At 46.2% G+C, this 14841-nt stretch overlaps 1 protein-coding gene across 2 annotated transcripts in view; it reads left to right on the forward strand.

Moving 5' to 3' along the window:
* Positions 1 to 2272: 2272 nt before the first annotated feature.
* Positions 2273 to 14841, forward strand: part of ephb3b (eph receptor B3b) — a 64493-nt gene continuing 51924 nt past the window's right edge. For both annotated transcript variants that reach the window (XM_080018074.1, XM_080018075.1), the window contains exon 1: positions 2273 to 2372. In XM_080018074.1, coding sequence (XP_079874200.1) covers positions 2315 to 2372 — 58 coding nt within the window. In that variant the 5' untranslated portion in view covers positions 2273 to 2314. The remainder of the gene's footprint in view (positions 2373 to 14841) is intronic.

The following is a 14841-nucleotide window of genomic DNA, read 5'->3' on the forward strand; positions in this document are numbered from 1 at the left end:
AAACTCACACAGTAACGCGCTGGAGTTGGGAGAGAGGCTGTAAACGGGTCGTGACAAACGCTCTTTTCTTTGCCTCTCACAGGAAAAGGAAAAGCTCAATTACAAACAAACAAAGCAAAAAAAAAAAACTTTCCTGAGTGCCGTTTGTTATTTAAATGCAGTTTCCTCCTCCCGTATAACACGAGTTGTAGGAAACTTTTCATCCCCCACGGACCGTGTTTTACGCACAGAGCGCTGCGGCAAACTGGCATTTGTGCCTCTTTTTTTGGGGGGGGGGGGGGGGGCGCGTACATTAAGGACGTTGAGGACAAAATCCATTAAATCAATTCTGTTGGATTAAAATAATATCGGAAAATGAATATGAGGAGTGTGTTAATAACGACACTCGCAGCAAATTCTCCTTACATTTCGAACACGTTGGAAAAAAAAAAATCACAATTAATGTTGTTATTTTTAAACAATATAAAAGATGCTTGTGAAGTTCTTTGTTTGTTTGTTTGTTTGTTAGTTAGTTTGTTTGTTTCTTTCTTTCTTTCTTTCTTTCTCTCTTTCTTTCTCTCCATCCAGCACTGGAAGTGGGGTTGGCCCGCAGGGGGGCGCTGCGCTCCTTCTGCAGCGCCTGGATGTAAAGATAACAAGTTCGACTCTTTTTCCCGGATTCGGTTCTTCACGAGTCACTCAGTAAAAAAGGGACGAAAAAAAAACGAGTCGTTCGATTTCCTACTCTTCTGTTGGTGTAAAACGGAGTCAGGTGAGTCGGCGCTTGGGCTCTGTTTCGGACGCGGAATCACGATTTAGGCGGACACTGTGCTCTTCCCCCCCCCCCCACAAAAATCTATAAGCCGAATTATTCCGAGTTATTCATTTAATCAGCGAAAGGCAAAACGTGAATTGAAATAAAAAATGAAACACTCGAGTTGCGAACGAACCAAAACGAACGAATGACTATTTAGCGCTTTTGGCTCCCGAGTCATTCAAAAGAGTCGTTCGCTGCGAAGGAAACGCGCTGGGATTCCGGAGCTGGTGGAAGGGAATGGAGAGACCCTCTCTCTCTCCCTCTCTCTCTCCCTCTCTCTCTCCCTCTCTCTCTCTCTCTCTCTCTCTCTCTCTCTCTCTCTCTCTCTCTCTCTCTCCCTCTCTCTCTCTCCCTCTCTCTCTCTCTCTCTCTCTCTCTCTCTCTCCCTCTCTCTCTCTCCCTCTCTCTCTCTCTCCCTCTCTCTCTCCCTCTCTCTCTCTCTAGTTGCGGGGGTGTGACCGTATAGGAGAGACTGACAGCTGCTCCAATCCTAGCCCTCCTCCTGTGCCCCCCCCCCCCCCCTCCACACACACACACACACACACACACACACACACACACACACACACACACACACACACTTCCCTCCCTCCCTCTCTCCCTCTCTCTCTCTCTCTCCGGTTCCTTCATCATTCCAGCGCGCACGCCGAGCGGAGCCCAAACCTGCCGCAGCCGCGCCGACGACGCAACCTCGCCCAGGGACTTTACAAAAAACAAAAATACGAAGAAAACCCGAAGGCTGTGTTTTTTTGTTTTTGTTTTTTTTTTTTTAAATTATTTTTAATTCTTCTTCTTCTTCTTATTCATATGATGGGAGTAACACTTGGCCGCGTACACATCCACATGCAGATATCTGCGGGGACTTCGCCATGTGTCTAAGGGAAGAACTACTTCAAGCTCCTCTCCTCTAAAGCCGCCGACCAGACGCTCTTTTTTTTTTTGTTGTTGTTGTTTTTCGCCTTGGGAGGGGAGGCTCTCCGCACGGGACCGGGCTGTGGGTTTGACAAAAGGGACCTGTATCAAATACATCTCTATTTCCCCGGATCCTGGTTCTCCTCCCAACCCGCGGGGGTGTCCTGCGAGTGCGCGCGGACGGGACGACCTGCGTTCGGTCCCCGCGTCCCCGCCGCGTCTGCAAGACTTTCAGCGCCTCCAGCCTCGATCTCTGGCGTGGGGCGAGAAAAAAAAAAAGAACAAGCGTCGAGCAGGTTGGGGAGCCGAAATACCGACCGACCGACCTACCCACCGAGGAGGGCTTTTTTGGGGGGGTGATTTGTGCATCTCTGCCCTCCCCTCAATATATTCACATTTGCACATTTTTTTAAATTTTTTTATTCCAGTTTTCGGTGCATGTGGGTGTGACTCTGGTCCCGTTCGCCTGACGTGGCCAGGTCGTGGAGCGGCTTTTTGACGCGCCGGCCCGGATCCCACTCGGATTGCCCCCACCTCCACCCCTCCACCCTCAGCCCAACTCCTGGCGGCTGCTGTTTCCATGTACCTGAACACTTCGTGACAGTAATGGATTACTTTCTGCTTTTGTGCGGCATCTTGCTGCCAGTCGTGAACGCGGTTGAAGGTAAGGATGTCCTCCTCCCTATTTCTCCACGTCGATCCCTTATTGTGTGATGTGTGGCTTATGGGTGGATTTCCAACAACCACCCTCGGGCTGAGGTGCAATGAAATGAAGTCAAACTCTAAACATTGTGGTTTAAGTCGGCACCTCGAAGTAACGCCATCGATTTGTGTATTGCAGTGGGTGGCTCTCCAGTGGGGTTAATGGGAGCTTTGTGTTTGCGCACCGGGACGCGCTTTGGCCAGGAGCGCCTTTTCAATGGCCGGTTGCTGTGGCTGATCCATATCAATACTCCTGTCCTGCGGGGTTTCCCCAATTCCCGGGTGATCATTTCCCCACCTTGAGGAAATTAGCGGTGCGGTGTGCGTGTGTGCCAGCTGGGAGGAAGCGGGTGCTTTTTCGGGTCCCAGAAACACGCACTTCCACGTAGCCCAACAAAACTGTGCGTGGATTTTTTTTTTAGGGTCCCAGATAGAAGTACACTGGACTGGAGTGCGATTTTAAATGGCAAAGGTCACTCGGTTTGACTGTCAAAGTTGAGTTTAAATTCAGTTGAAGTCTTTTATTGCAGATTTATTACTGTCGTTCCCATAGGGCGATTAATCATCCTGACAAGGTGTTTTTTTTATTTCCAGACTTTTTGTGTAAGTTTAAACGATCAGGGTCCCCCCCCCCCCCCCCCCATGAATAAAATAACTTTTAAACAGTAAACTTTAAGCGCTTTGCGTGCGTATGCGCCCACGTAATACAATTGGAACTAATACAATGCAACGATATATATAGCTGCTATTTGCTTCATTATATTTAGATAAACGCAGTTTCGGGCCAAAAGACATATCTTTGAGACAGATATTCCCCCGTTTCCACATTCTTTTCTTTCTTTTTTTCCCATCCGAGCACCGTCAGTTTCTATTAAAGGCTTTTTATTTCTTTTTTTATTAATTACTTTTTTTAAATATTTTCTATTTCTGATGTCGGACTCACTTTTGGTCGCGTTATTCCTTTAAAATTAAACAAAAAGTACTGTTGTTGGAAGAGCTGCATGGTGCGTTGTGTGGCAGCAGATAGTAGGACAGAGGGACAGCGCTCAGTGCGTCTTTCTGCTCATTTTCACCACTTGTCAACATCTTACAGTATCTATGTGTATCTACGGATCCACCACTGTGATGTATTTTTATTTTTATTTTGACCTCTCATTCGAGCCAAGAGAACCATTAGTCTGATTATATACTTCTCCTTGCCCCTCGGACAGGTTAAAGAGTAAAAGAAAACACTCCCGTTCCCTTTTCTCAGTGATTTTGATGGACTTTTCACTGTTGATCAGATATGTTCCACGGTTCAATTATTATTTAATTTAGGGCTGGGTCTCATTACAGGTTAAAACACTGTTATATATATATATTATAAGACGTGTGATTTAATTGGAGCTTGCAGCCAAGCTCTTGATAACAGGGCTCACGGTGTCGTGTGGCGTAATATACAGCCAGCACCCATTCAGCACCCATCCACTTTACCAGTTCACTATACCCATTAACTACCCATTCACCCACAACCTCGATCTTGGATTTCAATGGCATCTCACTTCAGAATCAGCTTGAGGAATTTCTTTAATTGGGATGTTCATTAATCTTAACCCGAGCTATAAGTACAGGAAGGGACACAAACGGAATGGTTTCATAATTATGTCAATTGCTTTCCAAAGAATGGGAGTGAGCATGGTAAGAACCTTTTTCAAATGAAGGAACATCTGTTTCATATAGGCGTTAGGCCACCGACCCCAATTGGTTGGGTTCTCCTCTCCTATCAGAGAAGATTTTTTTATTGTTAGAAATGATTTGTCTGAAACGTCCTTGCATGGCTATACTGTAGTTAGGGAGGTGACAATGAAACCAGGATCCAAACTGTCTGTATTGTATGTTCTCTAATGGTGCTAACGTCCTGTAAATTAAAACGTGGTGAAGTTTAACTATCAATCATGTTGCTATGTGCGACCCCCTGGCCCTGGAACCTCTTGAAGGACCCCCTGGAGGGTGTCCCCGCACCCCACGTTGAGAACCACTGCTCTAGCACACACATGGTCTGGAGTGAGGGGGTCTTAGCGGGATAGTAGTGGTACAGTATGTTGGGGCCTTTTGTGTGTGTGTGTGTGTGTGGGGGGGGGGGGGGGGGGGTGTCTGCAGCACCTCCCCGCAAAGCCCCATGGCTGAAGTTGATGCATTTTCGTTGGAGCAATCTATTCCCAACTTTAAGTGAAGCCATAAATTTCGGCGTGCTGACCTGGTGGGGGCTTACCTAAGCTCCTTAATACGACCACCTGATTTATGAGGCTGCCGCGACTCCCTGGGATCCCAAAAGTTACACTGGTGGAAAAAAAAAGAAGTGGCCTATAGCCCTGCCCCAAGGAACATTAGTCGGCTGCACGTTGGTGACTGCAGATCCTGAGGTCACACACACACAACACACACAAACACACACACACACACACACACACACACACACACACACACACACACACACACACACACACACACACACACACACACACACACACATTCACTATAGTTTGTTTGCTCGCCTGTTTTTTTGTTTACTCGAGTTTTACGCACGATGTGAGAAAGTTTGACGTCTCTTTTTGGGGTTTTTAATAATTGTTGTATTATTATTAAATTATATTATCGAACTTTTTTTTGTAAGGAGGCCTACTCAATGATGTTTTTATTTGAGTGGGCCTCTAAAAACAGGCCTGTTTTATTTTTACCGCCTATACCAAACGGAATGCACCAATGGCGTTTCAGTTCGTTTAGCCACGTTTGAGGGAACCTGTTTAGTAAAAAAAAAGAAACGTTTTATTGAAGTGTTCTCACTTTTTATATCAGTCATTTTTTCCACTGAGGTCAAATAATCATCGTCATTATAAGTCGCCTATTGACTGACGGGTTGTAATACGAAACAAAATATAAAACAAACACGCTTGATTTCCATTATTTATTTATATTTGGAGCTGTGTATATATTTATCTATCTATTTATTTATTTATTTCACAACTAAAAAGGACAACATTTTAAATAAGAAAACAGCAAACAAAATACAAAACCAGCAGCCTCGTTATATGAAACGTGCCACAGAGTGACTCGGCCTGATGGCCGGGTCCTGCTCGGTGTTTAGACGGATTCTCCCTTCAACGTAAACCACTATAAACCATGAACATTTAAAAATCAGGCGTTCACATCATGTCTTCTCAATGACGAAGATAACAATGAGGTTTGGACGAGAAGTATATGGTATTTATTTTGTTTTTGATGACGTTAGCGTTTTTTTGGATTGGGCCACCGAGCAATAGGCCGGTTCCGCTTCTGATCCCAAATGGTTATACCCAGTTAGACACCATTCCAAAATATAAGCGCGACATTCTTTAATCGCATTATTTCCATTTGAGAGAAAAAAAACAAAAAAAAACACAATAATTAATCATATGAATTAATTAATTATTATGACTTCAACTTCGGATTCTTTTTTTTTCTGGTATTCGTTCTTTTTTTAGTACTGGTTTCCCGCTTAAGAAAAAGTCCCGACTATTATATATATATATATATATATATATATATATATATATATATATATTAAATAAGTGGAGTTATCCCCTTCGCATGCGCTGATTTTCTCGGCGTGGACTCCTCCAAACGGGAGAGCTTTCGTGCGTCGCTGGCGTCCAAGTGCGAGCGTGTTTATGTTTTCGGTGTGAGCGAGATCACACCTCCGCGGGACGCTTCCCCCGCGCGGCCCGTACTGTCGGCCCGTCTCCCTCCCTCCCTCCCTCCCTCCCTCCCTCCCTCCCTCCCTCCCTCCCTCCCCATCGCCCTCTCTCTCCCTCTCTCTCGTTTCTCTTTTCATTCCCATCCGCCTGTCTCCCTCATCTCTCCCCCCCCCCTCTCTCTCTCTCTCTCTCTCGCTATTTCTTTCTCTTCTCTCTTTTTTTTATTCCTCCTCTCTCTCTGTCCGCCCGTCTCGCACCCCTTGCCCTCTTCCTCGCTCTCCGTTTTCTTTGTCCCTCTCCCTCTCTTTTCTATTTTTATGTCGAAATCTCTCTCTGTGTGTCTCCCTCGTAATAATAAAAGCAGATGGGCGCGCTCTTCGCGAACACCGAGCCGGAGCCAAACTCTTACGTGTGGTGTAATTGTCGAGTGGATCAATATTCGGCGGTGATAGCGTGTTAAAGATCGCTGCTCTGTCTTCTCACACGCCAGCCGTCATTCAGTAGACGCTTTGCTTACAAGATGAATGTTTTCGGTGACATCAAGTCACATCCAGATATGAATGGGGGAAACACGCGTCATTTGTCGTTAGAGGAGAGGTAGAGATCTTTACGCGCCAGCGATAGCGAGTAATACATTCACTATTATGGACCATAAACACACCGCTGGCAATGCTTTCGAAGGCTGATCGAAGTGAACGTTTCTCATTGAAAAACGTATTTTTTTTTTTTTTTAATGGAAATAGATAGAGAGCCACGGCATCGTGACGCATGTGATGCTGTCGTGAGAAAACGGTACAAGATCCACAAAGTCAAACGTACCGGAAAAACATCAACGCATCAGCGATTATTATATAATATATTATTCAAATGAGACCACTACGGTGGTAATCCATCACTGCAGTCTGATTGATCTGGGGAAATGATTAATAGGATTTGATTGATTTCTAATTGATTGATGGGATGACCTGGCTGGCTGCGTGGACACACACACACACACACACACACACACGCACACACACATACACACACACACACATACACACACTTCTTTCTGCGTGTATGATCTGTTAGAGCAGGGGGTCCCGTCCAAACTTTGTTTTTATTTTTTGTTCTTCCAAAAATAGTGATTAGTAAAGCTGAGGTGTCATGTATCATATAAAATATTAAACACTGTTATTACTATGCTATAAAAAAAATACAATAAATGAATATAGATATAGTTATAAATATAGATAGATAAAGATATTTATATATTTATATATTTATATTCATATGTATATAATTTTATTGCAGAAAGTCCCCAGTGTGAGAAACCCCTGCATTATTTTTTGCGATAAAACGCTTTAAACACAGACGCACAGTGAGTACCTACGAATATGTTTTAAATGAAATGTTTAGATAGAATCAGACCCCAAAACGTTTTTATCCTTCCTTTTTTCATTTCATTTCGAAGTCAAGGTCTAACAACGCGTTGTTTGCCGTGTCCGGTTTTGCACTACTTATTAAATGTAATTCTGTTCTTCATAAATTGAAGGGTTAATCTCTGTCTGGAAAATGTAAAAAAAATATGAGTTTATATTAAAATTTGTATTGTTATTAACATAGGGTGATATATATAATGATTAATTTTACCGTGTGCTTATTTATTTAATATGTGAATATGAATTTGCTATATTTATTTATTATTACAAATTACAATAATATAAATATCATGAATACAATATTATAACATTTTTAAGCATAATAATTATAATATAATGATTCATATATAAACCAAATAATTGATATTATAAATAAAAATGCATAAATTATAACACTAGTGTAAAAACTAAATGTAGAAAAAAATATATTTTCCATATTTATAAATTATAATATAATTTAATATTTAAACTTGCACCCAAATATCATCACAAAGTGGCTTTCAATTGAACATGTTGTTTAGAATGAGAGCAGCATATAGTTTAACATTTAACTATTTCCACTGACTAGCGTGAAGTCAAATATGTGCGCCAAAGTAAACATGAAACATTAAGCCCCGCAATGTCAATGGACCCTACGTGCACGGAAAGCAGAAAGATAATGTCTGTGCCCTTCTATAGCACATAGAAGCCTTGCAGCCTGGGGGTCGTGTGCTCGGCAGTGGCGGCCATGTTGAACAGATGTACACAGTGTCTTAGGTTCAGTTGGCGTAAACAACTCAAGAGGGAGGAGGGGATGAGGGGATGGGATTGGATGGGTCATAGTGGTGGTGGAAGTGGAGGTGGGATGACAGACTTTGCAGATGCTGCGGGAGTCCAGAGGCGCTCATGTGCACCAGCCCTCCATGCGCCCATGACTCAAATGGCGCTGCTGCGGTGTGACCTTCATTGACTTGGGATTTTGGAATTCCATATGCCAGCAGCAGCCCTGTCGGGCCTTCATGCATTAGGACGGATACGGTGTTGGGCTGATCAGCACAACCTTTTGAAACTTAAAACGAATGAGAATAAATTATATTTATGTTTGACCAGGGATAGCCTGCATCGGATTGGCACTAGCATCGGACCGTTCCCGCACGGGCGCTTGCGCTTGCGTGCGACGCATTTCTGCGTCAACCTAAGCCGCCTGCCCTGGCATCCGATGGGGAGGGTTATGGGAATAGCAGGTCTTTGACACCAGCTCCCTGAGAGCGAGTGCGGGAGGGCAAATGTGTCTGGGCCTGCCCACTGCCAAATTCCCACTGGTGCTGTCTATAGTCAGTGGAGCGCAACAAAAGAGAGGGAGAGACAGAAAACCAAAGAGGGGGTGAAAGAGAGTGATGTTTGGACTCGCAATCCACGCAGGAGGGAAAGCGAGCGAGATGGGTGGCACTGTGTGTGTGTGTGCGTGCGTGCGTGCGTGCGTGTGTCCGACACACCAGCCAAGGTGGATCAGCTCAAGCACCGAAACAGTCACATGGTGGTGGCCGAGCAGGGCGGTGGTGTTAACCGTTGTCGCTACTTGCTTCTGTTGTTGTTGTGTGTGAGGAAGCATTACGTCATTATTTTCCGAACTTGAGTCTTCACAAGCGTTTGTCACATCGCGTCAATATCTAATAATTTCGTCAAAATGATTAAATTCTCAACGTGACACAAACCGCCTTCAAAGTTGATGTTCCGTCGTCCACGGTGGGCCGTTACTCAATGGCCCTTGTGTCGAAACGTCTCGGTTTTAAAGGGAGTTTGCTAGCGCCCACTGTGCTTTTCCACCCACGCTCAACCCACGCCCTGTGACCCCAATCCCGGGTTCCAGGAAGCAGACTTTTTGGATGGATTCTGGGCGGGGAGGGGTGGGGTGGGCTGGGGGCGGGGGTGGTTTCTCCAAGCGCTTAGTCTTGTTCCTCCCCAACAATAGCTGCCTTAACACAATTAAGCCCCCAGGGGTTCTCCAAATTCCAGCAGCCAAATAAAAATATGCACTGATAGGATGTGTATATTTAGAAGAACGGACCAGACGTTCCAATGTGCTTTTGGCTTTTTCATTTGTCTTGTTTTTTGGTCATGTCCAGCTGGAAGCTCAGGGCCAATGCTCTATTGATATACAGGACCCGTGATGCTCTTGTGAGATGACTAAGAGCTTTTACTCAGAGTCACCAGGTGAACAGTCGCCTCACATGATGAAGGGATGGTTAGATAGTTAAGGGAGCAGAGGGGTTTGTGGTGGGCTCCACATGGCGGTTCGTTGTACCTGGGAGCCCACCACCGCCGCCTAATTCCACATCTTGGGAGGTTCGCAACAACCTTTGCCAATAGAGATCTTCAACATGGACCTTTGAAGAAGAGAGAGAATGAGGGGAAAAACAAAGCCATATCAGCTGTTCTCATCGCCTTCCTTGGACGGAAAGGCGAAGAAGGGGGGAATTCCGGGTTGAACCCAAGCGTTGGTGAGTGGTTGATGATGGGATGTTGGAGGCATTGCGAACCGCCCTTGGCTGGGGGCGGTGCTGCTGCTACTGCCGGAGCACTTTGAAAGGGCTGGCCAAACACCTTCAGCTAATTTTCAAACAGCTGTCAGGGATGCGGTGAGATGCCACGATACGAGCGGCTTCAAGGGAAGGGAGCGAGTCCCGACTGCCAAACACCTACTGCCGTTGGTCACAGTGGATGTGTGAATACCAAAGTGTCCGAAGGGGTTTCATGTGGGTGAAGGTCCTTGCCGCTGTGGTCCACAGAGCCACAGTTAGCCGCTAGAACACCACACTTATGCGACAGTGGGTCACACTTGTCATCTTGGGTGTCGACACCCCTACCTCTCCACCTGCAGCTCATATGCACTTCAAAAGACTGAAAATCCAAAGGGACGGCTCTGCTCCACCTTCCCACCCTCCCCCACTTGTTTTTTTGTCTTCCTGAGGACAGCCGCCACAGCAGCAGCGGTGGCGGCAGCCTTGAACCTCACCGTTACCCCACCTTGGCCTTTTATCAGCGGCACGCAAAATTTCACTCTTAAACAACTGAAACGCCGCAGACCTGCTCGCGATACATCTCGATGGCGGCTCCAGCGATCACATGTGACCTTTTCATCGTCGCCATTTCCATAATCCACATGGTTCCGCGCTGGAGGCCTCCCGGAGGCTTCGCCAGCTGTGGGGGAGCACTTATTTGACCTTAGCTTGATGGTAAAATGGAGTTGCGCTGGCACTTGACTTTAATGTTTAAGTGAGCACAACATTTAGAGGACAACGAAAACAATCTCGAATAAAACAAAGAAGAGAGTTTGGTGCTGGGCAAGGCTACCATGGTGGTCGTGATTCCTGAGGGGGGATCTCAGCAAATGTCTGGTTGTGAGCTGTTTGTGCCTTTATGGCTTGAGAGGCTCCTGTCACCGGGCCATTTGTTCCAAATGGGTTTGAGTTGGGAAGGGATTGAAATTGTGAGAAAAATAAATTATGCTCCGCAACTTGTATTCCATGTCTGTATCATGATAGTGTGTTTTATAGTCACTATCGTATTATTAGTCTACTTTTGCGAATACCCAAGCAGCCTGCAATCAGCTGAAACTGCTTTTGCATTTTCATTTATAGGAACACATTACCTTGTTACAAATGCTTCCATATTTCATTATTTTAATTTTTTATTTATTTCAAACATGAAAAAAATAATTTAGTAAAATTTCAGTGAATACACCAGTCTTTACTGCAACAATAAATAGCATATAAAAATGTACTTGGCTGAAAGAACGGATTCTGATTCTGATTCTGATATGGCATTAATGTTGCTCTCATGCCTCTGTTGCTGAGGTTGTGTGCTCAGCAGTTGCTTTGTAGCAGACGTGTTCGGGGACGGGGGCTGCTGAAGACTAATTGCGAGGTGGCAGATGAAAGCGTCTGACAAAATGAGCTGACCCCCACCCCCTGTGCCAAGTCAGGCCCAAAGCGGCTTTCCTTTCCACTCTCACACCCCACTGGAGCCCCATCTGACCCCTTCACACACACACGCACGCACCCACGCACACACGCAGCACGCATCCACGCACGCAAGCACACACACACACACACACACACACACACACACACACACACACACACACACACACACACACACACACACACACACACACACACACACACACACACACACATTGTGCATGCACACCTATGAAAGCCTAATTGCATGTACATTTACACATGTGGATAGAAACACACACACACACACACACACACACACACATTGTGCATGCATGCCTATAAAAGCCTAATTGCATGTACATTTACATATGCGGATAGAAACACACACACACACACACACCTACACAATCTCCTCTCCTCCAAGGGTCAGCGGCTGGATCCGCATCCAGCCGCTTTGCTAATGAATCAATCAGCTGGTTCCATTCAGTCGTCTGCTGTCAGAGCCCATCGATCAGACCCGTAACTCCCCCGCCCTGTTCACCCCCACAACCCCCCATGGAGCAGCGGGCAGTCGGGTTCCAGTTTGGGGGTGTGTGGGTGTTGGGGCTGGTGGGGGCAGCTTTTCCAGGCTCAGGGCTCTCCTCATTTTGTTTTTGTGCCCTTGTTGGTGTTTTTAATGCAAATGTATCATAGGTAGTCATATATGGAAGGAGTGTGTCTAGGTGGAAAATGTGTGTCGAAGCAAAACTCCACGAAAATCTACAGAGAATCGAAATCCCACCCCCCCAAAAAATAACATCAAAATACTTGACTTCCTTGCAAGGGGCTTTAGTGTGGTACTTACACTGACTGCGAGGGCTCCTGTCTCCAGTCTCCAACACCAGAGCAACTGACTGGAGATAGTCGAAGCAGGTATTTTGGCGTATCTTGGCCAATTCCATTTAATCAGGAATTACTTACCGCAGGCCTTGGCTAGGTGAGAGGTGTGTGTTTGTGTGCGCGTGTGTGTGTGTGTGTGTGTGTGTGTGTGTGTATGTGTGTGTGTGTATGTGGGGATAAGGTATGGTCCAACACTATTGCAAGCCCATCCCTAAGCTACCCTACCCCAAGGTGTCCATCACAGTTGGAGAGGTTATCAGTTATTAAAACCCTCTTAAACTAGATTCTGTGGCCGTATGTTTTCCTGTGTGTGTGTGTGTGTGTGTGTGCGTGTGCGTGCGCGTGCGCGTGTGTGTGTGTGTGAGAGAGAGAGAGAGAGAGAGCAAGAGAAAGAGAGAAGCGAGAGAGGGAGAGCATTTGAGTCCATGTCCTTATTCTTTATTTTTATTTATATATCTATATAAAATATGATTTAATCTCTTTTCCCAAAAAAACACTTGGTTCTGTTTTTTGGCCAGACGTTTTGTTTTTACACACTTTCACTGAAGTGACAACGGGGGCTGAAGAAGACGAGGTCCGAGGGGGGGTTGGAGGGTGGGTGGGCGGCTGTTCTGGAGTGGGTTCTGGACTAGTGGGATCCATCTGGACAGAGAGCGATTGTGATCCCCGGAGTTTGGAGCTTGCCAGCAACCGATCCTCATGTCTCCAGTCTGGTCTGATCTGGTTTGGGTTGGAGACCCGTTACCTCCCAGCCGCAGCCAACTGAGCACTGGATGGAAAGCAGTGGCATATTCTTTATTTCTTTCATTTTTCTGTGTGACTCTGTCGCTCTCCCTATCTCTCTCTCTCTGGTCTCAGATGAAAGGTCTGTGCTGGAAGGAATCTGACAAGCAACTGAGAAACCGATCAATGACCATATTGTGTGATGATCAAGACGGGGGAGGCAGAGGCGATTAAGGATTTGAAAGAAAGAATTACAGTTGAGGGAAAGTGGCAGAATGTGCGAGAATATAGGATAAAAAGTTAACAGACATATGTGAGGTGTGATTGCAACAGTCACTTCTGCAAAGCATCATGGTGTTATGGTTTTATTGGCCGCAATAAATCGTGGCCTCGGCTGTAAATATTTGATCTCTTCTTTTTACAGGGTGCCAACGTTTGCTTTTTGTTCCAGACGGTTATGACATTGTATGCGCCGATGGCTTTTATTGTCGTTTGACTCGGGGACGTCTGGAGCCGCCTTCCTGTTGTGGTGTAATTTAGCCCCTTGTAAGCTGAAGGCACAGGGCAAGTGTAAGATTCCTGCCCGATTCGGTGCCAACCAGACAACCTGGCGCGGTGCTGTGCCAACAAGGAAGAACCCGGCGCTCCGCGGCTTCCGACCCAAACAGGTGGGCTTCAACCCAAATCCAAATCCACCGCAGACAAAGGCCGCTCTTCTCCCGGCGCCGTTTACTCCCCTCCCTCCATCACTCTCCCCCGTCCCTGTCCCTTCCCGGTGTTATCTCGCCCAGCCTCTCCACCCACTTTCTCTTCTTAAACTATCCATCCCTCAGTTTGATCTTTGGTCTTCTGCCCCCTCGTGCTCCTCTTCACTCCACCTTTTCCCCCAGGCTGGGACCTTATCAAGGTTACGCTGGGTCCTAATTGTGCTATCATTTTCCCCTCCCTATGTTATCTCCAATCTGTGCGTGATATCAAAATCCTAGGGCAGGGACAGTAGGCAGCTGGGAGACAGCTGCTATTTACAGGCTGGAGACCCTTTGTTATCGGAGGGTCCTTGATAAGGGCTCGACTGTCAAGATGATTTCCCCTATTGTGTGTGAAAAGAGGGGGAGTCCGCCTGTTCGAAAGACAACACGTTAGACGCGTCACTCTCACGCCGTTTTGTTGTTGCTCGCCAGGGACAAACTGCGAAGAATGACAAAACAGAGGAAACAATAGGAAGAAGAGTCAGGTTCACACAGTGACGCTTACATGACAGGTTTGACACGGTCGTCTCTTTCAACCTCCTCAACTGTCGCCCTGGGCCTTTTTTCAGAGAACAGGTTTTTTTAGTCCCCCCCCGAAAAAAAAGAGCAGATTAGCACAGATGGAAGAGTAAAAATAAAAAACAGGAAGGCAAGACGGCCCTCAATGCGGCTGCAATGCGATATGTTGCTTTAGGTGGAAGAGAGGGTGTCTAAGTGCGAGGAGCGTGAGGTGTCGGGGTTTTAAATACCACAGCTGAACAGCTCAGTTCGGAGTGTGAAAACAATCGCCAGGGACATAAAAGCGAAGGGTAAGAACCACCCGGTGGGTCAGATAACCCCCCGGCCATATGGGCACGCTCAGACAAATGGGGAAAAAAAGAGAGTTTAAGGGGGGGTGGGGTGTCTGGGGTTGATACTTAGACCGTCGATGTCAGATGCGAGATACAACAGTATTACCCTTGATTGCCACTGTTGGCCTATGCGCAGTCCCAAAGGGCCCTG

This window comes from Zeus faber (genome assembly GCF_960531495.2).
Source record: "Zeus faber genome assembly, chromosome: 1".
Classification (NCBI taxonomy): Eukaryota; Metazoa; Chordata; class Actinopteri; order Zeiformes; family Zeidae; genus Zeus; species Zeus faber.